Source organism: Anopheles marshallii, chromosome 2 (assembly GCF_943734725.1).
Source record: "Anopheles marshallii chromosome 2, idAnoMarsDA_429_01, whole genome shotgun sequence".
Classification (NCBI taxonomy): Eukaryota; Metazoa; Arthropoda; class Insecta; order Diptera; family Culicidae; genus Anopheles; species Anopheles marshallii.
The window spans coordinates 82,701,347-82,727,812 of NC_071326.1; the positions used below are offsets into that span (position 1 = coordinate 82,701,347).

The following is a 26,466-nucleotide window of genomic DNA, read 5'->3' on the forward strand; positions in this document are numbered from 1 at the left end:
CGTTTGAACATACAGAACGACATAATGTTTTAACATTAAACCTTCTCTAAATATGTTTCTAGCCTGGAATAATCAACGAAATAAAAAATAAATTATTTTTGTTGAGTTCGTGATTTCTTATAACCTATAATTAAACAAAGAAATTACTAATAAAACGCCCACAACTTCATTAATGTCGCTGTATTTCACCTGCTTTAGAAACATAATTAATATGATTAATGTGCTTATTTTCTATTTGCTTAAGAGCATCTTTACTAGCCAAAATAATCACCTCGATCGGCGATTAGTACCATATTGTACATGAAAATGCTTTTCTCTTAAAAAAAACCCACACCGTCATGCTGTCATTTATCATCTAAACCGTACCACAAAAATCTACGTCATCTTACTTCCACAGATAATGTTGCCGCTGTAATGGATCTGAAGGCTGGCAAACATCTAGTAGCACCAGCGATAAACAATATCAGTTGCACCAACAATCGGTTCGCCGGGCCCTTCTACCACCAGATCGGTCCGTTCGATGTCATACAGGCGATGTTTATCGTGCTGCTAACGTTTCTGGTTATCAGCGCGAATCTGATGGTGATACTGGTGATCAACAGCCGCCGTTATGCCGCCTACATCCATCCACAGCCGCGCTACCTGCTGACGTCGCTGGCCCTCAACGATCTGGCCATCGGGCTGCTGATCATACCGTTCAGTGCCCTACCTGCCTTACTACACTGTTGGCCTTACGGGGAAATATTCTGCCAAATTCAGGTGCGACTACAAACCATACCATGATTTCTATGCTAGCTATTTCCATCGCTCTCACGCCATCTTTCATCATTACAGGCACTACTAAGAGGAGCTTTATCACAACAAAGTGCTGTTATATTGGTGTGCATGGCAGTTGACCGATATCTGTGCGTGCTACATCCACGAATATATCATAAGCGATCCAGTAAGAAGGTGAGTGAAGTTGGGAGCCCCACTGTCTTTCTACCACAATGCTGATATTGTGCCTCAAAACGGGGTTCTAAAGATATTCTTTATGGGAGAGAGATTTCGAGCGTGTCTTATGTGACATGTTCCCGCTACACTTACCGAGCTGGATTAAGCCATTGAATGGTTTATGAAATTGACCGTAAATGTGTACGCTACGGTCGTGTTGCCTCACACACACACACAAACGGCTTGAGCTTTTTCCCATCCGTTCGTTGATAAATGGCAATAAAAATACAATCAAACATCTCAATAACATACATCCACTTTACCCAACGTGAAAGTGCTCTTGAGGCTATTTTTATGTTTGTTTTCTGGTTTCCTTGTTACTACCACCAAGTGTCCTTCTCCGAAGTGTGGGTCATGAATATAAACAAAACGACAACACAATAAAACATATAAAAAAAATAAACCCACCAAACCCGAACCCGCCAACCTTCATAAATCCTCCTGTCCTGTCCGGTGATTTCATCAGCATTCCGATACCCCAATATCTTCGTCGCTGATGATGAAGAATTTATTTTCCTTCCCCGGGGCGGCTATCGGAGTGGGTGGTATTGTTCTTTTTTTTTTTTGTTATACGGGCTTCGACGGTGACGGTGATACACATTTTCCTCGCCCGAGCAAAAGTTCCTTTGCTTGCTCGGGCAAGGGGAGGGATACGGCTACATTTCATACTTTATCATTGTACTGTCAACTATTGTCTTTTGGGTTCATGAATCGATAAACGATGGGCTAGACAAGACACGGATAATAAGCTTCTTAAGTTACTAGATTAATGTTTATGTCAATTTTCATAACAATCAGCAATTGTAAACATGTTGGGTGGCATTGGCAGTTCAAACGACATTGTAATCAATATCGGATTTTCTTGCTTGTACATTCGAAGCAGATGTCAATGTCTTATTTTGTTCTGTTTTGTTCTTTACACACATTTACAAGGTTTATTTCAAACTTAAAACGTTTGTGATTCATCTTAAAGTGTTTTATAAATTATTACCAATAAGGTTTTGCACCATGCACTATTTTAAACAAGGATTGAAAACATGCAGCCTCTTTAAAAAATAAGTACCATCTTTCTGTAATAAAAAATAGTTAAAAAAAGAAAATAGCCTTTCTCAATGGAGTCGCCTAGTCTTTTGTACAAAACTGTCATTTTTGCATATCCAAGCTTTACGTCATTAATTTGATATTTTCATAAATATTTTTTAACCGATTAGTTAAAAAAAATGTAAAAAATGTAAATGTAAAAATGCACAAAAACCAGTACGGCATTCGAAAAAAAAGATCAATTTCATATAATCACTGTAGAATTATTATAAATATAATATATAAAAACATACACATGATTAATGAGACGCATAGGAAAGACTAGAGAATGAGTTTGGTTTTTTAAGGATAGTGAAAATATCTTATTTACACTGATTGTCCGGAAAAGCACATTATCGGTGAATCAAAACCCCATATCAAATATCAAACAAAAACCACTCGAAATTGAATGATTCAGTCGTTTCGTAGTTGATACAACAAATCTCATACACCCGTAATGTGATTACACGAATCATGCCACGGTGCTACCGCAGCAACGTGTCAGCGCTTTCGTTGGTTACATGTAAGTGAAAGTTGATTGACTTTTCTCTCCCTTCCAGCGTATAATCTTATCTTTCGCCACACCCCCCGAAGCGCGTTAGGGCTGCTTATTTAGCGTTCCGATTTATTTAGTTTTCGTTTTCCCATTTAGTTTCTTGTTTTTTTTTTTTTGTTTGGCAAATTGTGTGAAGTTCTATTTCCTCAAACCATCATCACCGTGTTTCGGAACATTGTTTCCGTATACGGTACGGTAGCGAACGCTGTCCGGACCCTACGTCTTTGTCACAGTTCTTTATCGTATAATCAAACAATCAATTGTTTACGCTACCATGCTAGCGATTTCACACTCCACGTGGTTGTCGATTTTGGCTGGCCGGCGGGCAACTTTCATCCCCAAAAATACCCACCATCCCGGTGTTCCGTTTATACTCCCGGAGGAGCAATCAATTTTTCACACTCGGAAAATAGTCCTATCTACGATATGCCACCCCGTTTTGTCCTATCGCACAGAAAAGCGGAAAGATACTGCAGAAATGGAGGGTAAAAATGAAGCTGTAAAACTTTGTTCCTTGGTGCAAAAAAAAAGTAAAGAAAACAGCCCATTACACGGACGGACCCGAGGAGAAACGCACAAATGGCTATCGCGGTAAATGGTGGCGAAACAACATTAAAATTTGATTTACTACTGTTCGATATTCGGGGGCACTGGGAGCACTGGGTCTGATAGGGACGGAACGAGTAATCAATACGCTGAACAGATAACAGAATGTGGTAACGGTTGGATGTTTTTCGGCTAGCTAGCTTTGACACATTAAGTGCATTGTAGACGAGTTTGGTCGTTACACATAAAACGTGTTATCACGTTTGGTAACCGGCCATAATACGTCCCGGAGTAATTATCTCGCAGTTTGTCTAAAAAGAAAGCAAAAACTCCAAATTCGTTTGCTGAAGACATATGTTATGTTATGGTATCTTATGGTACGTCTATAATCCATGCATTCATCATGTTGTTTTTTATTTAAATCTTTTGAAAATCACAACATAATACAACTCTTAATAAAAGGCTCTGTGTTCCTTCTGCTGGTCATACTAATTTCCATAAGCTTACACATTATCATTCACACGCACAAAGCGTGCGCACTTTCGCTGCTCGTTTAAGCGCTGCAAACTTTCCCATAGGCTCGCAAACAGCTGCCCACAAATGATAACTATGGCCAATTGGTTGCAGCAACGAACGGACAACCATTATCGCAATATTCCGCACACGGAGATTATCATTTCGATTTGTAACGTAACGCTGCGAATGCATAACGCACACCTTTTTGACCGGTGGGAAAACGAAAAGTCGAAGTACGCTTATCGAAATCTCTTCATTTCCCACCCCCTGGGTGGTACCCCTCACGGCAGCTTCTAAATTCACTCCGGCGTACGACGCGGCGGACCGAATCTGTGCAGCTCGTAAAATTATCATTTCCGAGCACGTAGTCGCATGATTTGCGCTGTTGGCAAACGATTATGAAAAGCCAAGAATCTACCGTCCACTATGGTTTGGCTTCCGACTTCTCCATTCGGCAGTGCGGAACCAAGCGACATGGAACCCCAGACTCTCGGTAAGGAATTAAAGTGAGCAAAGTTATTGCATCCAAACACTATCATCGACCAGATTTGTTCGGCATCAGAGAGCCACCATGGCCAGAGTGGTGCCGTCCAGGGAAGCGGGGAATGCGACAAATGCGACACAATTTCACGGGGTTCGCCAGCACGGGGAGTTCGGGCCAGCTATTTTGCTGCTTATCAAATTGCCCCGGTTAGTATTGTATTGTATGCTGTAAGCGGCAAGAGGAAAAGGATTTATAGATTAATTAAGGCAAAGGAACCACAACTGGCAGCAAGAACTAACTGCACTTCGCATTCTTCACTGTGTCCCGTGAACGGTGGTGGAATTCTTTAGCTGCGTTTGTTGTGCTGTTCTGCTTGCCGGGACAGTTTTACGCCCACTGAATCCGTCCAACCGCGACGAGCGGAATCGGACGGAACCGAACGGAAGTCTGTACTTGAGCAGAACTGATGAGCTGTGGTGAATTAAGCGTGATGACATTCTCGTGTCCCCATCTACGCCGCGCTGGGACGCCAATGAAGGGTAGAGTATCGCACGGCGAGCGTATTTGCTGCAGGAACTACTTTAACGGATAACTTGCAAGAAGCATAAGTATAATAAATTGACTTAATTTACTCCACCAAACTTGGGTATTAAATTAATTTAAAAGCTCGGTTACTCATTTGTTGTGCTGTATGGAGATGGAAGTTTCGGAGTGTCGGTCGTATTTAATAATTTTGATTTGATTTGAACAAAATATTAACGATTTTTTTTTTGCCCTAGTAGAAAAATTACATAAATTACAATCAAGAAAATATAGGAACTTCTAACTGTGACTCCAATTCCTTTAAAAATGGTAATTTTTTTATGTTGATTTGCTCCTGAAAGTTAAACTTTCAATACAAGTTGTTTCAAATTCACTAAATATGGATACAAAATCAATGTAATATATTAAAGTTTTAGAAATAGAAATCTGATTCGATTTGAATAGCTATTAACACCTTAACTGTTATATAAAATTTTGGTAATCACTTCGAAAATTATCACCCAGTTTTTTTTGTGGAACTTGAACTCATTTCAATGGCAATGAATCAATAAATAGTTAATCCTAATCACCGCAAAATCTAATACAATTAAATCATATAAATTTCATCTTAAGGGTTTCCTGGTTTGAGTAATTATAACAAACCAAGTACCACGCTGTACTCCTAACACTAGAATACACGTCTGTACACAACTACCAATAGCACAGCTCCTCCTCTGAGGAATACACTGCCCTAGTTCTTGTCAATTTAATAACGTTTTCGTAATTTTCATTATAACGTAATAACGTTTTATTTTTACAATTTATTCCTTTTTCCATAAGTTATTTATATAACAGACGATGGGCTTTAATTTATGGGATGATGATGGGCTTTAATTTATTAAATAATTTCCTGGTATAATACATTCGTTAATCAATTTGTAATGCAGATAATTCTCGGTATACAGTGCTGAAGCGGCGCGAAACACATACATCGATTCCAGATATGTGGTATGGCCTTTTACCTTTATTTGCTTATAATGCATTTAACATTTTGACTAACATTTTGAACGCAATCAATAACAAAACATTCACAAGTGTAATGGATTTAATTGGAGGTCATCAGCGCCTTTTTTGATTCCTTTTTTTTCGTTGAATTTAGTAAAATCAATTCACTGAGCTAAAAAGTTTGAAAATACAAGCTTCTCCGAATTAGCAAAAGTCAAATACTACGAATATTGGGGTTTTCCTGTACCCGCTTTTCGCTTTTCGTTATGGTAGAAACACTGCATAAGTTGAGAAACACTGGAACGGGGGACAAAAAGGCGTATCGACGTGAGAGGTCGCGATCCCTTGTATCGGGTATCGGGTAATTAGTCTCATTGATCCTATCCTGCTAAATTAGCCAACCCTGACTGCGAAGGATTCGATCCTTTAGCTTGTGGTGTTTACACAAGCTGTTTCCATACTTTTCACACACAGCTATGGGAATTGTTCCTGACTTTCACCCTCGAAAGACTTCAATAATTATTACTCAAACATTTCTCTTATTCAACGAACACGCTTTTTAATCGCTCCCACGTGAGTGCAGCCATGTTCAAAACAATAACAAATGTCACACTGACACTTTAAAACTGTCCTGAAACACACACTTTTCCACAGCAAATAAACGTTGAAATGTTCCCAAACACAACTAAATTATATCAGACATCCCAACCCTACCGGATATGTTATGCGCCACGAGCGAGAGAAAACAGGGATCCAATTGCGTATGGTTAAAGCTTCGTTTTGCCAACATTTCAGGACAGGACCGGTATCGTCCCTCCCACTGAACGTTGACCTGGATGGGTTCGTTTTTTTTTTCTTTCTTCCGTTTGATAATCCTTTCGTTCGAGCTTGTATTTCGTAAGGGTGTGTGTGTGCTAGTGACCATGTAACATGATCCCCCGTCATGCGTTCCTCACCCAACCCCAGGACGATGACGATGACAAATGAAAACGCCTCCCGGACGGACGTTGCAGTCGCCAGTAAACGAAACAGCCGAAACGGACACACGACGAGGGGGTTCGAATGGTTTGCTAGCGTTTCGATTGGACAATGGTGATTCCCCGAGAGTAAAAAAAACGATGCCATATTTACCGTTCCGTTTGTCCGGATGGGCTGCTCGATGGCACAGTTTAACAACCTTATTCGTACACGGGCCGCAACGTGTTCAGGATGCGGGTGATGTAGCGTGCGGGAAGTTCGTTCGTTTGCCGGGCTCATTGACCAGAACGAAAGCTTGCCGAAAGCTTTGGCGATAAGCACAAACCGGACGTGGAAAGTCCGGAGTTCCGGTACCGCACCCACCCCCTGGGATCTGCTTCGATGGTGCCAAATGTAAACAACGCATTTTCACGTTTTCCTGGCCCATTTCCGGCAAACCCGTGCGATGGGCGCCTTTGCCTTGTTACGCTGTACGCGATTGAATCACGAACAGCAAACGGCCGGCACGCGCTCGTAGCCATCGTTTCACTGAGTCGTCCCATCGTCTGGAGCAATACGCACGTATTCAGTACAGTGTAGGTTGGTGTTGCAAACGCGTTACCGAACTCACCGCTATCGTTTTCAGATCGAACCGATCTATCCGGTGTCTGGCTGCTAGCACCGATGCAGAAATTCGCGCTCTCTGATCTCCGCGACGTACATCTCTAGTGGTTGTTGGTGCTGAAATAGGATACTTTTCAGCGACACGTTTTGCGCTAGGAAATGGCACCGAAATGCAACGACGGCACAAACCCCAAAAAGGGCTGAATCGATTCGTACATCGCACGGTGTGGCGTCATTTGCAACGGCAACGGCAACGTTGTCAAACGAACCGCTTTTGACCGTTTTGTGGCACAGCGCGCACCGGACCTAGACCATGGGAGCCACCGGCAAACACACACACACACACTCACACACACTTCAAACCAGATGGCAAACGGACGGATTCATCCTGCCGGCGAAACTATCAATCATAGTTAATGTGAACAATATTGTCCTGATTCGTATTTATCACTATGACACCCTGACAAACGAATGAGTTGTTCGACCGTGTATCCGGGGGCCACAATTTTGGCTTCGAGTTTTCATGTATGTGTGTGCCCTGTTTTTTACCCTTCCTATCGTGCACAGCATTCATCTTCGATCACGTCGTACCACCCGGCCCGTCTTTAGCACCCGGGGAAACTGTGAGATGAATTGCCCTTCATTTCGGGGGCCAATCCCAGCCAAAAACCTCATTCGCGTGGTCCTGGTGTGAATGGTTTCGACAAACGACCGGCAAGAAAAAAACTTCAACCACACACACACACGATCATATGCCTTCGCCCACGTACGAGGCTGCAAAATTTATTAACCTCTGCTCTGAGTGATGACATGACGTCGCCTGTCTGTCGCTTCAATGTCCGGTTGTGACTTTTCGGGGGGCCTTCTTTTGTATATGGTCAGGAAGTGAGCTTTTCGATTTCATCCCATTTCCTGCCACCACATTCAACCGAAATGGCGTATGTAGAGAGAGAGAGGGAAAAAGCAAATCGTGCGAGCAGCAACGTGCGAAAAAAAGGGTTACATCAGGCACGTGTAGGTATGATGGATTAATCGGTCATGGAGCATGAACAATGATGTGGCACGTTATATCAGCTGCCGTCAAACGGCGACTGGAGGCAGGAATAGAATTGCTTCGTTGAAGGGGTTCAAGTGTGGAATGATTTATTTTCTATTTCCGTCCGGCGAAACGCATACCGAACCAGCGTGCATGTAAGCCTTGCAATGATTTAGATAGTCTGGTGACGTGCACTGTTTGAGATCATATTCCGATCGTGATCTTTGTGATTTGTTAGCCAATTTGTAAAATTAATATATTTTTAACAAATTATTTTCTTTTTAGTTGGTGACAGATGTCTTCATCCTCAATGTAGAACAATTTGACAAATTTTCGTTATTGTTAGAAAAATGTTAGATAAAAAACTAGACACAATTACAAGCAGCACAACACACAAAAACACACATAAAAATTCGAAAAAGTGTAAGAATTTAAGATTTCAGAACAATGTTTAACATTCATATTTGAAGAGAGGAGAATATTAGACCCAAATACGAGATATAGAGAAAGATAAGATCTCAACCATTTACATTAGTTATTAATAATCAGAAGTATCGAAGAGTCTCTTTAGGAAGCTTCAAGAATTAAATGTTTTTTTTTAAATCATGAAGAACTTTAGACATCTTCAGAAATCGAGATAAACCAAGAATAAAAATTACATTTTTCTACACAATTTTTTACTTTTTCAATTTTTATTTTTAAATTTTATGTAAAAACATATTTTTACAGTTGGCGATAAAAATTTACCCTAAAAATTAAAGCAACATGAACTCTTATAAGAAGATTTTTGCATTTGCGTTTTGATTGCATTTGACGATTGCATTTTGAATGGGCACACCGTACTTCAAATTCCAAGTAGGGTCAGTTATTGGTATTGCAACGAGAAACCAAGGTAACTGATGTGTAAAGTTGAACTAATCCGCGAAAGAACTTTTTAAAAATAAATTATTTAATACAGGTAACGTAACTACGTAATACGTAACTAACAGCATAACTTATTTATCAAGCAAATACAAAGTTATAAAATGTAGGAAATTACATATTCCACCAATTGCAATTCAAACGTCATTTTCATCATAAATAGCGATCGCTGTTCCCCCAAACAATAACGCAATCCCAGTAACCACAGATACAGTGACAAATTGTTTTGCTCTTCTATCCGCTAAGTGAACAAATTATTTCGTACACAAAGTTTAGGCGCCCTTGCTCAACACCAGCGCACCGTTTCTCTTTTGGCCATGCTTCACGGCTGTGTGACGGCTTCGACCGATGAGCAGCAGCAAACTTCAACCGGGCACTCGATACCGCACGATGAAGAACCACCACCGGAGCTGCTCGATCTCGCCATTGTGGGAGCTGGGATTTCGGGTCTGATGGCGGCCAGAACGGTGCGAGAGAAGCGGGCCGGCATTCACTTCCGGGTGTTTGAAAAGTCCGCCCATCCCGGCGGTTTGCTCGGTGGGTTGAAAGCGCGCTGGATAACGCGGCACCACTTCCACGCGATGAGCCTCTGTCGGGAGCTAAACATTCCGCTGACCACGGTGTGGCGTCAGTCGGAAGTAAGCGAAACGCGACTTTCGCTAATTTCGATCGGACCGTTCGGTGAGGTGTCGTCCAACCCGGGCCAGCGGTCGTTCGTTGCGTTGTTGCGTGAGCTGTTGGTGTGGTTCGAAAGTACGCGGTTTATGCGCGAGCTGGATTGTCTGTGCACGGTAAAGCTCATACCAAGAAATGCCGAAAATATGGACGACTTTCTCTGCAGGAAGCTGCTGTTCGAAGCGTCACGCCGATTTTTTCGGTTCCTCATCAAAATCGGTACCGGATTCTACCCGACCGAGCTGACCGTGTCCGACTGTTTGCGGCTGTTCCGGTCCATGTCCTCCGTGCGCGATCTGTACGGCATGCTAACGTTACAGAACGGTCACCTGCAGCCGGTTGGATCACCGAACTGGGAAGCGCTCGCCGAACAGCTCGTATCGCGCATTGGCACCGAAACCGTCAATTATTCAACTAACATTGTGCAGGTGGAAATTACCAGTGAACAGCAGCGTGAAATTGTGTACCTCACCGATTCGACTGGGAAGCGATGGCGGGCCCGGTACGTTATACTGGCCGTGTCCTGCCGGGATCTGCTGCACATTAGCTTCCTGCCGACACAACCGCTCTGCTTCCAGCAGCCGAACAGTCAGCTGGGACTTTGGTCGATGGCCAACTTTACCGTACGCTATCCGGCTCCGTACTGGCGTGATCACGGCTACACCGGTTGCATTTTCAGCCCCACCCAGTCGCTAATATGCTACGAATCGGGTCACAATCAATTATCCGGCACCTACTTTTCGCCGTTGCGGGGCGTTGTCGACGATACCGAACGACTGCTCATACGCGACACGGTGCTCCGTCTGCTGCGCGTGCACTTCAACTGCCGAACGATGCAGAAGCCACTGGAATGTAGCATGGAAATTCAACCGATACCGTTCTATTTCGATGTATTCCCCACGTTCGAACGGTGCATCATATTTGCGTCCACCAACGTGAGCTGCTGGTACCGGGGCTTCATCAATGGTTCGATTCAGGGCGGTAAGTTTCAAGCCCAGCTCGCAAACGCCACGCCGTGTAAAGTTTTCTCATTATTGTGCCGTTTCTTGCAGGAATACGTGCCGCTATTTTGGCGCTGCTAGAGATCCGGCCACAAACCATCACCTTCCGCGAGGTGACCGATATGCAGTGCATACACTTTAAATACTTTCAAACCCGATCGGGCTACGAACGGTTCTGGTACTCGCTGAATCTTGCCAGCGTTGGTCGGTTCGTGCTCGGAACCGGGGCGCTCCTGCTGACACTCGGTCTTTGCCGTATGCTGCTCAAAACTGAGTTTTGGTTCAGCTGGTCTAGTGGTGAAATGTCTGTTTAAATATAAATTTAACGTCTTCAGCTCGAACGTATCTTCGTCTCGGGCAATTTTCGATAGCAACACCCTGCAGGATGCTTCAATGTGTTAATTGCCTTCTCCAATGTTTTGCCTTCTATTCCGCGCACGGACAGTTTTCATGGTGCACTCGCTTCCACACGTGTACATTCGCACGTTACCCGGCGCGCTCAAGCACTCCAAGCTATTAAGCCGGCAACAGCAAACCCAAAACGAACCCCTTACCATGCCACATGGACGTTCGCGACCAGTAGGCAAACAACAACAGGTATGAACCTGCCCGAAGCATTTGAAACAAATCGATTGCAAACGGCAAACGCTTTGCGACGAAATTGAAACGTTCGGTGCAAGTTGAACGACATTACAAAATGGCTGGTTATGCTGGCACAGCAGCCTTCAATCACAGGCACCAACTCCCAACAGGCTGACAGATTGCCGATGTCAATTTCCCTGAAGAGGGAATCGATTGAAGTTCCCGGTTCTGCTATCCTCTTCCCCGGTTCGCTTCTTCGCCTGCAGGTGTTAGCGAAGGTGTCCCAATGAACAGTCGATAATATACTGCATCTGATGAGGTGCGGTTAACTGCATACACCTCCGGGCCGTGCTGAAGATCGTCTAACGAACTCTAATAGTTGCACTGATTGTACGGTGTCATAACGTTCGTCCCGGTTCAAACACTATGCAATTGCAGTCATCCACCTTAATGACAGGTTGATTGCGGGTGTGAATGCACTTTGGTCCCTTGCTGCAGAGGATGTGCGTTTGGATTGATGGGCGGCCAATTCTATCTAATTATGTCACGATGTAGCTTAAATAGAGGGGTTTCCCTAGGAAAGACTTTTTTATGCTTATAAATTTGATATGAAATGTTGTAAAATACGTTTAATTTTTAAACTAAAATATTTTGGTCTACTGATGTAATTTTTGTAAAAAGTAAATTTAAATAAAACCCAATATTGTTTTCTAAACAAATAAAACTTACGTTATGTATTTTTTATATAACTAACATACATTTTTTTTTTTAAATCAGGTTTTTACCATGTAAAAAATCAATTAACAACATGTTTTTGAATATAAAAGTCGTAACGGCAAACCCTGGGGTTATGCTCAATTAATCTTTTGAGAAGATTCATTTATAAGAGTTTTTAGTGTAAAGTCATACAGTCGAGAGTCGATTCTCAAAAAAATTATGAAACCTCAAATAAAATCCTTACATTATACGAGAGTCTTCAAGTAAAATTTGAGTTATAATTAAACTATTATTAACCTATTTATGAGTTTCATAACTCATTAGTGGTTCAAATCACTGTGCATGAGTTGACAGTCACCGCAACGAGTCAATCTAACTCTCTCACTATTATTCCATTTATTTATGAGTTTTAAAACTCAACTATGGCTTATATTAATTCGAATGAGCAAAATCGCAAATGAGTCATAAAAGTTTTGCGCAAAAAGTTGAATCAGTTCACACTCTGGTAAAATTAACTCACAAATTCATGCGGATTCATTAACCGTAACACTAGACCGTAGTGACACCGAGACATATTAGATGGGAAAACAGTAACCAACCTTAAAACTGGAAATAGATTCAAAGTTCTTTATAAAACTAAAAACCCAAAAGGTGAAAACAAATACGTTATATATATCTTATAGTTATCTTATGCAGACGAATGAATATTTGAATAGTTTCATATCTGGATGCAGCTTGACACACTGTCATTCAACCCCCTAACCCAATTTACATTAACCCCCTATCGTTTCACGTTACATGATTAAAGCTGGAGCAATATTCCAGCTAAAATAGGCTCAAAACCACTCTACACTTTTCCAAACGAAAGCAAATAAAAAAGACACTATCCTAGAAAAAAACACACCTCCCCATTTCGCCGGGAAATTGCCTCGTAAGGGTAGGCAAATGTCTGCCACCGATCAAAAATTCAACACATTCGCTACCTAACAAGATTAAAGCACGAATAAAAGCAAAGCAACAGCAAAAACGGATGCTGCTGCTAAACGGGTGAATGTACATTGTGTCGTGTTTTGTATTGCGTTGTATTTTGTACCCACGTATCTAAATACTTCACTTTGCAATTTTCCTACAGTTTCACATTCTATCCGAAGGGTATTGTTCCGCTTTTTTTTTGCGGGCACCCGGGTATTCCCATATTTAGATCAATTCGAGTGTGTGGGTTTTTTATCTCGCTACCTACATTTTCTGGATTCATTTTGTTTCTCTCTATCTCTCCCCAGGGCTGTGTTGCGGTTTTAAGCGTTACGTGGATATTATGTTTAACCTGCTTCGGAATGTTGGTTCTTCCCAAAGGTGAGTAGGAAAGTTAGTAATTTACTGCTTTAGTTCATTGTAGTTTCCTTGTTCTTATGTGGGGCAGGTTCAGGCCGTTTGTTTGATAGTTCGATAATATTTTAAACAGCAATTTTCACCAAATCTTAGAAGTGCAAACAATTGCATAATACACAGGCGTATAAGTTGAGCTAGGGTTAAATCGCGCTTAGAACAATTTGTCTCAAATCAAATCATCAAAATAGGTAAACTTTCAATCTATTTTTTATCATTTTTATCAATTTTGACCCAGCAAAAGGCATATAATTGGAAAACTGATCAACATGAATCTTTATCACTTACCTTTGATACCTTTAAACTTTATTACATAACTTTTCCATACAAACCGTTTTGGGGTTTTTTTTTTATTCGCACGTCTAATTTATTCTACCACATTTTAATTAATCTTTCGTCAAAATCACATAGGCACTAAGCCCTCTTTAGTGCCACTGGTTAAGATTTTCTAGGGCAATGTAAAACAATGTACTTGGTTCCGTCCCAAAGCATGGGCACAGCGTAGAGCACTTCCAAGAAAATCCTTCATAAATTGCACCAAAGTCCACTCTACATCCGGGTACGCAACCGAGCAGTGCTGATGACGGTTGCGAGTGCACATAAATAAATTATTATAATTAATACCGCCCGCTTGCCCATCCATCCGGCGAGTACACTTCACCTTAATACACTGCCGGGCCGGGCTGGCTTAAGTTAAGTTTACAATGTCGCTCCTAGGATTACTGCATTCCAATGAGTGGCACACACGTACGAACACTCGCCCTCCCCCTCCTATTTCCTCGTATCCTCTGCCCTAAGCACACCGCTCCGCAACTAGCACACAGGGCCTTTTATGGGGCCTCCAGCCTCCAGATTCCAGCTTCACATGGAGTGTGATTAACGAATGTGCGCATATAAATTTATCATTATTAGGTTATTACTTCAACAAAACGGGCCTGTTGGCATGCGAGCCGTTCTACAGTAAATCATCCTACCGGATCCTGTCCAGCTGTGCGCTCTACTTTCCCACCACCATGGTACTGATGTACTGCTACGGATCAAGTTTCCACGCGAATCGATACCGTCTGGCGACACCGAGTGCCGCATCCCTGTCGCTGAACGTGTCGAACAGCTGCGGGAACGGCAGCACCGGCCACGGACCGAACGCTGGCGGTGCACCGGACGGGAACGGTGGGTACGGGGGCGGTGGCGGTGGTGGTGGCCGCCGCGAAGGGGACCATATCGAGACGCTAGCCGGGACGACGCTGACGGCTAATGGTTCCGGTCTGGAGCACCACTCCTGCGATGGGAATACGCTAACGGGCATCACCGCCATCACACCGATGTCGGTCTCCTTCTCCGAGAAGGTAAGTCTCGTCTACCAGCATTAACTTTTATGAAATAGAAGATGACTGGCTCGTGTGTGCCTTTTTTTTTGGTTTGTTTCGTGCTAGATACAATGACGTATCGCATGTGTGCACGTAAGGATTAGAGCTGAATCTGTGTTTCAATTGAAATGATCCTCGATTGCATATTGATGGAAAAAAGATCATTTACAACGCTTTAAGCTTTCCATGCATCTCCATGAACCGAAGCTTTTCTGAGCACGTAAAAGGATATGACTATTGTCGTTATTACTGTTTTATTGAAATTCCGGTAAAACTTGCAGCACATTTGATATTATGCACTAAAAGGTTCGATATAAATAAAACAAATCATAATGTTTTCTGAATATATCACCCATTTTTAACAAGTTTTTGATCCAAAAAAATATATTGAAAAAGACAATATAAAAACTTAGAAACAAATCACGACCGCTGCTAGGCAGGTGAGCTAGGTGGGCACTGTTCCACCATCATCCTAATACTGGAACCCTACAACAGCTAGATTTTGCAGTGCATTACTGCTAGCCTAATAAGTAAACAATCATGTCGTTATCGCAATCCCAACAATAAGTATGAGCCCATTTGTTTTTGAGTACTAATAGCAGACGTTAAATGGCTATAAAAGTCACAACTATTCTACTAGCTGTTATTGTTTAGCTCACGTGTAGTTTCGGGATGTTGTACGTTTTTTACATTCAATTTTTTTTTTCAATTGAAATTATTGAATTAATTTAATAAAATTACAATTAAAACAAAATAAAATTTTGGAATCCGTCTAAAGAGTGGGTGAACGAAAGTGTTACGGAGAGCTTCAAAATTTCCTTTCGGGGCGAAGAGCTTAACTAAATTGTCAGGAATTTGTAACTAAACTCTCGAAATTTCAAATGGTAAATACCGACTCTATGTTTCCTTTTTTCCTACTGCTGCACAACTCAAACATTGTGTTAAAGATGGAACTGTTACCGTAAAACGATACTAGAATATTACTTGTACATTCTACTCGATCAGTAACTTAACGAAACTCAACGAAGAAATTATTCTATATTTATACTATACTATATTACACTATATTCTGCCATTTTTTTATTAGACAATTATTTCCCACTGAATGAGGTATGACTCTTCCATCATTGCCATCATGAAATTGAAAAGAATCATTTGTGTTTGATTTTTTTTTCAAAATATCAAAGAAACATACGACGAACATCATTAAAATGTTACATTACGATTAACAAACAAAAAAAAACCTGCCTTGATGATCGCGTAACGCTTTTCGCAACAAGCGATGCTTCAATCGTTCGGTTACCGTAAAGTTATGTGAACATTACAGGCCAACCAGTAATTATCAGCCCCGATGATGGTGGTTATTATGCAAATTGTATCTCATTATGCTGCGATGCAAATCAGGTGGTAATCGTGTCTCGTAAGAATCATTAGACAGCAGCCAACGGTGCTTTACATCCCACTGTGGGCAGTGCTGTGGTGGGGGAAGTGGTAGAATATTTTTTCGCTGCATATTAATTTCGTTAAGAGACAGATTTCAATTAATGACCGTTAACACCAGACCTGGCTTTTATTGCGCTTTGATTTTGTTTGAGCTGCACACAGAAATATTGTTGGTACAGCTCTATAAACACAAGTTTTATCGCGCCACCGCGTGCTGGGTTGAATTGTTTGTTCACATTGATAGCTTCACGATTGCTGTACTATCCGGTAGCGACTTAATGTAAGCCCATTAAGTGCATGTGCATCGAACACCGTACACCGGCAGTCAGTAAGGCTTTAATGGCCTGCATCCCGATGCGGAAGCAAAGGCACGTTATGTTGGCAAATATCAGCGAATGAACTAACAACACGGCTGGCCCAATCACGCAAACAGCCCGCGGTCCGAGGTCCAAACCAAATAAGCCATGGAGTGTTGCAAAATGCGGAGAGATAAAATAGTTGTCATTTAATTACTGGTCTGCATGCGTGTTGCAGGCGACCAATCAGGAAGGTATAATTATTGATGCTAATAGAGGCGCAGCCACTCAGCATCGTTAAACTGCTTCCATAACCCCCGACTCGCCATCAGTGATGATCAAATCGATTGGAGCTGTGAAATAAAATAGTTTATTATAATAGACGATTGGTTTTAAAAAATTAAGCAATTTTCTGTTTGAGAAATACGTTCGTGTTGATATTCGAATTTGAAGAACTACGTCATACGATCATTAAAGGAGTCACATTTAAGGCAAATGTTAAGATTTTCTCACCTTCAATTAAAACCTGCTTGTAAGCACAATTTCCACAACATCTCTTTGCTTTGTATGTGATTCTCGATCCATCCGTAGACGCGGACCTCGCAATTGAAACCACACTAATGATTATCGCGTAAATTATACTCATGCCTGTATTGATTGAACGGCGGTGCAGGAATGTGAGCGACTGAATAATTGCCACAGGAAATGTGCACAGGGATCGTTTGATTTATGCTTTCCCTTTCGTGCCGATAATTTGATTCGAAGATTCAATTAACGGACGCTTTAAGCTGTTGCGGTAGGTCTTACGTTAAATTACATTACATCAACAGAATTGCGTAACGTAGCGTGTGATTATGTAAACATGTGTAATGTGCTCGGTTTTTAAAGCATTTCGCAATGTATTAAAGGTATCGTTCGCAATTAGTACCGACGACACATTGAAGAATGGTGCCCTGTACGTTATCTATCGTTTGATTCAGACACACTTTCCAATGTGTTTGTTTAAGGTTATAGATTGCAATATTATTTGTAACTCGTTTCAAATACTTTTGTTGCAAAATTAAATTCAGTGCAAACTTTTTTCTTTTGAAAACAACTTGTCATTTTTTAATTTGACATTTTTTAAGAACGTCCTTAGTTGAAGCAACACTACGTGGGTCAATTTAGGTCGATTATGTCGCTTATATTATGCGTTTTGTAGTGTGCAAAATTCGGATAAAATAAAGTGTCTTAAAAGTGAAAACTAAAAAATATCACCATTATAGATACGATAATACAGCCTATACAGCATCAGATTGTTCAAATTGAAGCTCAATAAAGTCTCTGTTGCATGGGACCATCGCTCGAAATCCCTCTTATTAATTGACGACCGATTACATTTTTCCAAATATTGCCCACTTTCTCGCCACATATATCGCTTCATCCGCACCACAGCTCCAAAACAAGCAAAAGTGAACAACACGAGCGGAAAGAATCGATCGGCACTCGTTCCGGTTCACGTACTCGGTAATAGGTTTCAATACATTTTATGATACCTTTCACACACCGTGAACATAATGTTTGCCGAGAGACGATAAATTTATTAACTTACAAATGGCCCAGCTTCAATTTCTTAATTTTCTTCTCCCACCCAGATGCTTCCCAATTTCGCCTTGTTTTTTTTTTGCCGAGATCGTTTCTTTTCGTCTGCTTTCTAGGGCCACACAGAAAGCACACACACACAGTGGGCGTAAGGAACGCTTAAATATTCAAAGGCCGCAAATTTATTCATGTGCGACAATCATAATGCACAAGCGTACGTAGCGTAGCGTCACCGGCACAGACATTACTTTCTCCAGGCAAAATTCGGTCACTTCTGGTACGGCACCGGGTGTCTTGTTTTTTTTATTTCGGTGACAAACTCTACCCAAATTTGGGCCGTTTCATTCATGGCACTGAGCGCAGAGCGGTGCGCTATTGCTCGGACGACCTTCATTCTTCACCTATTTGATGTTGTGCTGGCAGTATTTTGCACTCCCGATTGAAACATCCCGAAAAGGCAACTGTCTGTCCGACGAAGGACTGCCGTTGAAAAAACAAATCTAAACGAACGCTGGTAAAGCCTCCGATGGCATGGTTGAGAAGAAAAAAATGTGCTGGAGAAATAGAAAATCCTGCTCTAAGGTTGAATGAATGCGTACGATCAGTTCACAGAACAGCTCGAGAATAAGAGAAGGAAAAAAAACTGTTAATGGCTTTTGAATATTGATTTTCCAGTTGCTTCCCTTGCTGCACGTGTTCGCTCACTTTCGACAAACCCATCCGGATGGACTTTTGCCGGCGAAACGATCGGGCTACAAGTCAAGTCACCGGCTGAGATCCACATCCATTCGCAACGTATTGCAACATCCAGCAAATAAACTGGAAACTGGTCTAGGACCAGTTTTTAGTGGCAATCTATTTTTTGCTCCATCATTTCTTATGCCATGTCACGCACCAACGGTCCAGCGGTCCAAACCTTACCAAGTACTGGGCGCCTCCATGCATGCAAGTTCTGTACCGATGCTTAACATCTTCCGTGTGCTCTGTGCGGTCCCTTAAGGTTGCTCAAAATGTCAGCGATGGTGCGAACGGAAAGCTCGAAATGCTGAAGTACCGGAAACACCGAAGCATCTCCGGTACGACGAGATTCTTGCTAGAAAGTGGCCACACGCAATAATCGACTTTTGATTACTGCTGCTGCTTCTGCAGTCGGATAGTGTAGTTCGGTTCGGGAAGGCATGTCATCGCTTCCGGTCGCTTCGGAGCTAGATCTTCATTGTCGCTCGAATTTTTTGTTTCCTAGTACTGCACGGGTGTGGACAATTTTGCCCTAATAAATACTGGCCAGCCCTTCCATCGATGCAATGAATCGAGCAGCATTTTAAGCGCTGCATGCATTAGATTCAATTTATGAACAAAGTATGTTTAATGGTGGATAACTTTAAACGATTTAATTTTAGTGCATGTGATCTTGTTGCAACCACTCGGAAAGTATTAAAGAAAGCTTTTTCGTCTGCTTTGAATGGGTGGTCTCAACCCGCTCGTCCATGGCACATGGCTCTAAATTGCATTCCATTCTCAATGGGAAAATTGAATGGATGGAATTTCATAATTAGTCTAGAATAGATATTGAAAAAAAAGGTTAAACGATTGCCACATATGAAACCTATTCAACCATATACGATACGTTAAACTTACTGAGACGGAAAACACCAAGCAAGCAATGCACTTGTGCTAAGTGAACCTAAACCATGAATCTGACTGAGTCTTTATCCCGGACGAACTAATGATTCGGAATCTTCAGGCCTTTTTTAATACTTTTTTTCATTAAAGCCTATAAATGTTTCCTTTTATTGCACTACAACAAGTTTTCTTCTGCTTTAAGCACAAGAACTTGAAAAGGTCTAGTTCTGCATTAATTTTCGCGGTGCATTTCGATTTTAGCAGACGGACAGAGTGGGACAAATCTTCGATGACGTCTCGACCGCCTGCAAATGTTTGAAACCATCGAGTTTTTAACAAACCATACTCGCTGTAAGCTTTTCCGCGCACGAAATTCCGTTCAAAACATAACATTTTAGACAAATTCGTCGTTCGAGTTTTTTCTTCATCGTAAAAATCGCCATGGACAACAGATAGTAGCGGATACGATTGCATGTTAAAGCCGTACTAATTGACGGATAATGTCAAAAATTTGGATGGACAATAGATCACAACGGATGACAGTTGTGTCAACATTCTGGTGATGAAAAAATATGAAACACATGTGAGATTCGCTTTTTTATAAAACGACTCTTTACAGTTTGATCTGTAATATTAACCAACTTTTTGAAACCCAAAAATCATTAAAAAATAAAAACAACATAGAAAAATTCAAATTTTCTAAAATTTTATGCAAAACTTACATATGTCGAAGGAATCCAAAAGATACTCAATAATTTAAAATTACTTAACTTATAAATCTTTTGGGGGTCGACTCCTGATTCAAATTCGACTCTATACTGAAAATAAATTATAATTACTTTTCTGAAAATGTTGATTAAACATACCATTGCAATCAACTGATTTATATTATGTATGAATGTACATAATTCCTTGTAAGTACATAGATAACTTCTAGTGGCATATTCGTTACATAATGTACGATAAATGGCAATATATGGCAAGTCTTTTACTCGAATGTCTCTTTGATGTTATTAATTGTTGTTACAGACACGAGAAAATATTAGCTGTTTCCTTTTAGAAGCAAAAACTAAATCAACTTAAAGCTAATCTCACTTCACAAGTAAAGACCCTCAAATACCAAAGGTTAACGTTCAAGTGGTAATATCCTTTTGTGTGTGCCTTCAACTACCTACACTTAAATCCCGAACGATTTTCACACTCTATGTTTAATCGTCATTCATTACTTAATTACACCCTTGAAGTCAAGTTTGCCGCTTTTCACAGGTCGGCAGTCATACCGTTTACTTCACAGTGGGTGAAACACATTTACCGAATTAAAGCGCTGTTGCAAGTGCACGGCCAACGATCTTGTTAGGAAGCAGAAAAACTGTCACCTCTGTTTCACGGTTTGCTGACGCTTGCAACAAGAAAAAAAAACAACACCACAGCTCGTGTTTGTCGCATAGACACATGGCCATCCTTCCCCAGCGGGATACATTCCCTGTACGGTTTCGTACCTCGCATGATGTCCTGATGTGCATGCCATGCCCTGCTGCCACTGCCACATGGGTGGCCAGACCTTTCGCAGGCCCTTTACCGAAACAAACCTAGGGAAAAGTTCGATCCCTGAAATGAACACAACGAGCTGCACATCCACATCCATGTACATCGGATATAATTTATGCATTTTCAAGTGACATCCGCCTGAACAGTTAAACAGAAGCAGCGGCAAGTCCTTTATCGCTAGCAAAAAAATATACAAGCGTCGGCAAGGAAGGGACGAGTTTTTCAGGAAAACATTATGGGTTACCAGTGAAAACCCATGGCTGGTGGTATATTTCCTGTGGGAAATTTCCCTTTCAAAGCGAAGGTTGAAGTTTGCAGAATGCTGCTTTACGTAATTTAATTTGTTAAATGTTCGTTATAAACGTGCATCGGGCATAGATGAAAGGAATGGTACATAAATGAACGTTATTCAACAATTGTTTACTTCATTTATCAGTTATGAAAGTTGTGAAAATTTCACGGAACGACAAGATCAGAGCAGGTTTGGTTAGCCAACTGTCTAGTTGGCAACACTGCCACAACATCGTCTGTCCACTTTTTATCCCAAGTTCAGCTCACCCTGCCGGAGTCTGAACTCAAACTTTGTTGTTTATATTTAAAGAGCTAAACAATAAATGAATTAATTCATAAATTTAATAAAAATTTCTGATCAGGCCTCAATTCGTTAGATTTTTGCTGAAAAAATTAAAAAAATCGTTGTTATCAAGCAATGATAGCTCTTCAAAGAATTATCATTCATTCAGTTTGAAAACTCACTCAAATTTCTAAAACTCAATCTGATTTCCACTGCAGATCAGTCAACTCTGAGGAAACTCGTAAGCTTATTTGTTGCTGTTTAATGTATAAATATGCCTATGGATGACCTTAGTAGCTGTTTAAGAACTTCAAAGCATTTCCAGGAGCTTACGAGCGATGTAATCTAAATGTAACGTTTTCAATCGAGACTTAGTAGTAACATGAAATATAATTGAAAAAAAAACACACATTTTCGTGAATAGAGCACATTCAAGAAGCAGACAAAAGAAATGATTTAATACGTAACGATGTGTGATGATGTTTGGCGTATGATTTTTTCGCAACAAGACACGAAAAAACGCTTACACGCGTTCGAAGCTTGTGTGCGATAATTTATCATGTCTGTCATCCATAAATAAACATTTGGTGGTGTAATATAAGACGGTGATTAGAATTGGAGATGAGCCGTAATGCCGACAGCTGAGCATCGTGACAAATATGTCTCGATGTGCCTGAACGTGCTTGAGCGAGCAATGTAGCAATGTATTTCCGCTTGATCCGCACTCCTGAAAAAGGGCGATTTTAAATTGTCGTTTTGTGTACCACCCATATTCTCGAGCTTCGCACTTTATGGTGCATTTTATTTTCACGCTACTAAAACGCCACCGAATCGCCGTGCGGTGCGGTTTTTATGACCTTTTTCGCTTTCTTTGCAGTCCCAGTTTGCGGTGGAGGACGACCGGCAGATACATGGTTCGACGTCGCGAACTATGGCAGCAATATCATTAGGTTTTATAGTCATAATCACCCCCTGGACGATACTGGAGATAGTGGCCACGTGCACCGGTTCGAAGGTGAGTGAATACGGAATGCTTACGACCTGCGGGAGACTCATTAGCGACGATAGGGATAATGTGTGACTAGTGATGCTAGTGCGCCTTTGAGTTTCATTTTCCAAAGGGTTATCGAGTACCTTTGACGCTGCTTATGTCCTACCCTTGGAACCGCCTAGGACTCCGTCAGCTTAGGTTTAGGATGTGTGGCGGTAGGAAAATTTGATTACATTCCTTTACTAAGCCAAAAACCGAATGAATTGTTTTGGTTCTTCTAAAACTATGGTGTCATTTCTGCCTCAATTCATGCCTTTTTGCAAGTTGATGACACTCCTGTGATCTTTTCATCATATTTATTCACGAACTATACACATCATTTGATAAATATTTGCAAAGGGATCATAAGTAACAACACAAATGATGTTTAAAAATAAAAATAAAAAATGTGAAAAACCAAAATGTGATGAAGTACTTTGCACAATAGAATTATGTCCTTTTTCAGATTGTGTCCAGGGGGATTCCAGGGATGCAGGAAATATTAAAAAATATATAAAATTATTTCCTGTTCTCTGCAACTGTGTCAAATGGGTACATTTTCAATAAGTAATGTAGGTGCGACCATCTACAATTAATAATTTGTAATTAATTAGTTTTGAGTAATTTGAAAGCAAAAGAAACACAGCTTTTTTAGTATTTCGAGATATAAGCATGATAAAATTTGTCATAAATTTGATACCAGCCCACTCCCTTTGACCATTGACTCTACTAATCACTGCCACTACACCTGGAATACATATTTGCGCGTAGAATCGAACGAATCTTTCGCTTGCTTAACAGGAAACGTTTACCCATCTCTCGTACAGTTGCTCGTCATCGCATGAGTAAACTGTATTGAACACAGCACAACGAAGCTGTCTTCCCCTAACGCTGGATGGTTATTTACCTTTGAACTTTGTGCTAGCGTCCCATATTTGCATGTAGCCACCGCGTTAATGAACACCAAAAACTCAACGGTTCGGAAACTATGCAAACTCATTCGCTCACATCATTGTGATTCGGGTGAATGGCATCGGGAACAGGGATCGAATGGCTGGTTTCCCACTTGTAAAAAAATGGAATTCTTTTCACTATACTCACTCAGCTCTTACGCTTACGCTCGACGGACTGGCCCGACTCAGAGGACTTTTCGAAAATGTATCACACCATCAACGATCGAATCTCATCGAGCGCGTACCATTCGTTTCCACTCGCTTGACGATTATGTTCACACATTAATCTAATAGTACAAAAAAAAACATTCTTCGCTTCTGTTTTTACCATTGCAGATACCACCATCAATTGATTTCTGTGTCACATGGATAGCTTTAAGCAGTAGTTTTTGGAACCCTTTTCTCTACTGGCTGTTGAACGCGCGATTTCGCAAGATTTGCAAAGAGCTGTTAACGTCAAAGGTATGGCAGTGTTTGATTTTTTTTATTGATATTGTACTTCACAAACGAAATTCGCCACACAGATAAATGCTTTTTACGCTTCAAGACGACAGATGCATGGGTTGAATTTAAAAAGCAATCATTTATTTGATCTAAATTCAACGATGTTTTTCTCTTACATTTGCGAGAAGTTAACTCATTTGCCCATTAAGCTGTAAAACGTAACACAAATATTTGTTTGTTAACTGTTGCAATTGGACTTGAAGCATTTTAATTTGTAAAGTGTATGAGCAACATAGCACATATGAACAACTATATGGAATAAATTACTTTTTTATGTTTAAGTTTCCTTAATTAGGGATCTGCTATAGTGGTTAGATATTAAAAGGAAAAATACATTCATGCAAGATTATCCCAAACAAATCGTTAATTGAATTCATGCAATGTAATGGAACACGCTGAAGATTATCTACTGTGAGTTGCTGAATAAATTCATATCCAACGGAGAGTATTTAAAATTTATTTTTAGTATTAAAAAAAAATATTTTTGAAAAACAGTTAGGTTTTTATTATTTATTTGCCAATTGGTAAATGTATTTTGCCTTATAAATTAACTTTTTATATATTTGCCTGAAACTATGCAATCTGCAGTACAAAAGCACTGTCCTATATAACTAAAAATTCATTTAAATATTAAGGTTCAACAAACACATCCTGTGTTTTATAACAACGCAATAAACAACTTTATTTCTAACTATTTAATGTCGAACGAAGCCATTGTTTTTATTCACAAATTTGGCCTGCTTTCCATTCCATCGCCCTCGTCACAGTGTACCGGAAGTCAAAGTTCGTTGGAGGAAAAATGTAGCATAAGTCTAGAGTACGACCATCACATAACATCACTGCCACTACCACCGGGTCCACCACCGGCCACGATCTGTCGGTCGGCCAACCACACACCCCGGCCGGACGTCGAGTGTTCGGAAAAGTACTGGGGCGACATTCTCGAGCGTACCTTCAGTACCGGCAGCATCAATACGCTGCATCGCATCGGCACGACCTCACTGTCGTACGTTAACCGTGCACCGGTCGGCCATGCTACGCTGCAGTTTCGGTGCGAGGCCCATCAGCACCTAGTGCGAAACGCGAGCAGTACCAGCATCAGCAAGGAACGTCATGCGACTGCCGGGTTGCACTACAAGGACGATGAGAAGGATGGGCCACCCGACTTCAGTGCGCTGTATGCGCCCGGCTCCGATCCGCAGGTATGTGATCACGAGCTGCACGACATCAACTGTGCCAAAAACAAGGCATTCTTCCGAGGTTTCAACCTGCATCAGGGGCTCCCGGATATCTAGTATTACAGGAGCGCGTGGTTCAATTATGTACAGGCGTTGCGGAGGCCGGAACGCCTTATGATCCTAGGCGCGCGTAACCGTGCCACAAAGTTGTAACTTACTTTCTCCTAGTTTTCAACAGAACCAGGAATCAAAACACTTTCGTAATGATTGATCTACAACACTAGCTTGAGTTACTTTGTTATATTTTAACATCTACAGAGATATCAATAGACGTATGAAAAACACAATTAAATTATGGCTGTAACTGAGTTAACATTAATTTATCGTACTCAAATCAATCAATACTATTTTTTGAGGTAAGAAAACGTAACAATTGCGATAATAAATGAAACGTCTTTCCGCGGACGTTTGGAGATGTGCTCGCAAACAGGTGCTAGGATGTATGAAATGTTACTAAGCGATAAGATGCATCGGACGGTATAAGTGTAGACTAACGTATAAGAACTCACCATTCTGACACAGCAAACTGAACGTCATTAGACTAGTCGTAGCAAAACAACCGGTAGTCCTAGTTGGCAACAGCCAAACGCGTTAAACGGAAATAAAACCAAAATCGAGTTTTTTTACGAGAGGACTAATTTAGTTTATCGTTGTAAGTAATCTTTATTGCCAACGCGTTACTTTTAACCATTCGACGCGGTGTACGCA

At 41.0% G+C, this 26,466-nt stretch overlaps 2 protein-coding genes across 2 annotated transcripts; both read left to right on the forward strand.

The window, feature by feature from the left end:
• The first annotated feature begins 414 nt into the window (after positions 1–414).
• On the forward strand, positions 415–25,815 carry LOC128719524 (5-hydroxytryptamine receptor 1A). Its single transcript, XM_053813151.1, has 7 exons — positions 415–759; positions 835–951; positions 13,496–13,568; positions 14,514–14,947; positions 22,911–23,048; positions 24,353–24,478; positions 25,288–25,815. The coding sequence occupies exons 1-7, from the start codon at positions 415–417 to the stop codon at positions 25,813–25,815; spliced, it is 1,761 nt and encodes a 586-aa protein (XP_053669126.1).
• On the forward strand, positions 9,558–11,230 carry LOC128719525 (putative flavin-containing monoamine oxidase AofH). Its single transcript, XM_053813152.1, has 2 exons — positions 9,558–10,896; positions 10,968–11,230. Exons 1-2 carry the CDS (start codon positions 9,558–9,560, stop codon positions 11,228–11,230), a joined length of 1,602 nt encoding a protein of 533 aa, XP_053669127.1.
• Positions 25,816–26,466: the final 651 nt, after the last annotated feature.

Excerpts from the sequence above, each read along its gene's own strand:
- LOC128719524 (XM_053813151.1), top strand. The coding sequence starts at position 415 with ATGGATCTGAAGGCTGGCAAACATCTAGTAGCACCAGCGATAAACAAT. Across the intron at positions 13,569-14,513 it reads AATGTTGGTTCTTCCCAAAG|GTTATTACTTCAACAAAACG; the intron begins GTGAGTAGGAAA and ends TATCATTATTAG. Across the intron at positions 23,049-24,352 it reads CCACGTGCACCGGTTCGAAG|ATACCACCATCAATTGATTT; the intron begins GTGAGTGAATAC and ends TTACCATTGCAG.
- LOC128719525 (XM_053813152.1), top strand. The coding sequence starts at position 9,558 with ATGCTTCACGGCTGTGTGACGGCTTCGACCGATGAGCAGCAGCAAACT. Across the intron at positions 10,897-10,967 it reads CAATGGTTCGATTCAGGGCG|GAATACGTGCCGCTATTTTG; the intron begins GTAAGTTTCAAG and ends CGTTTCTTGCAG.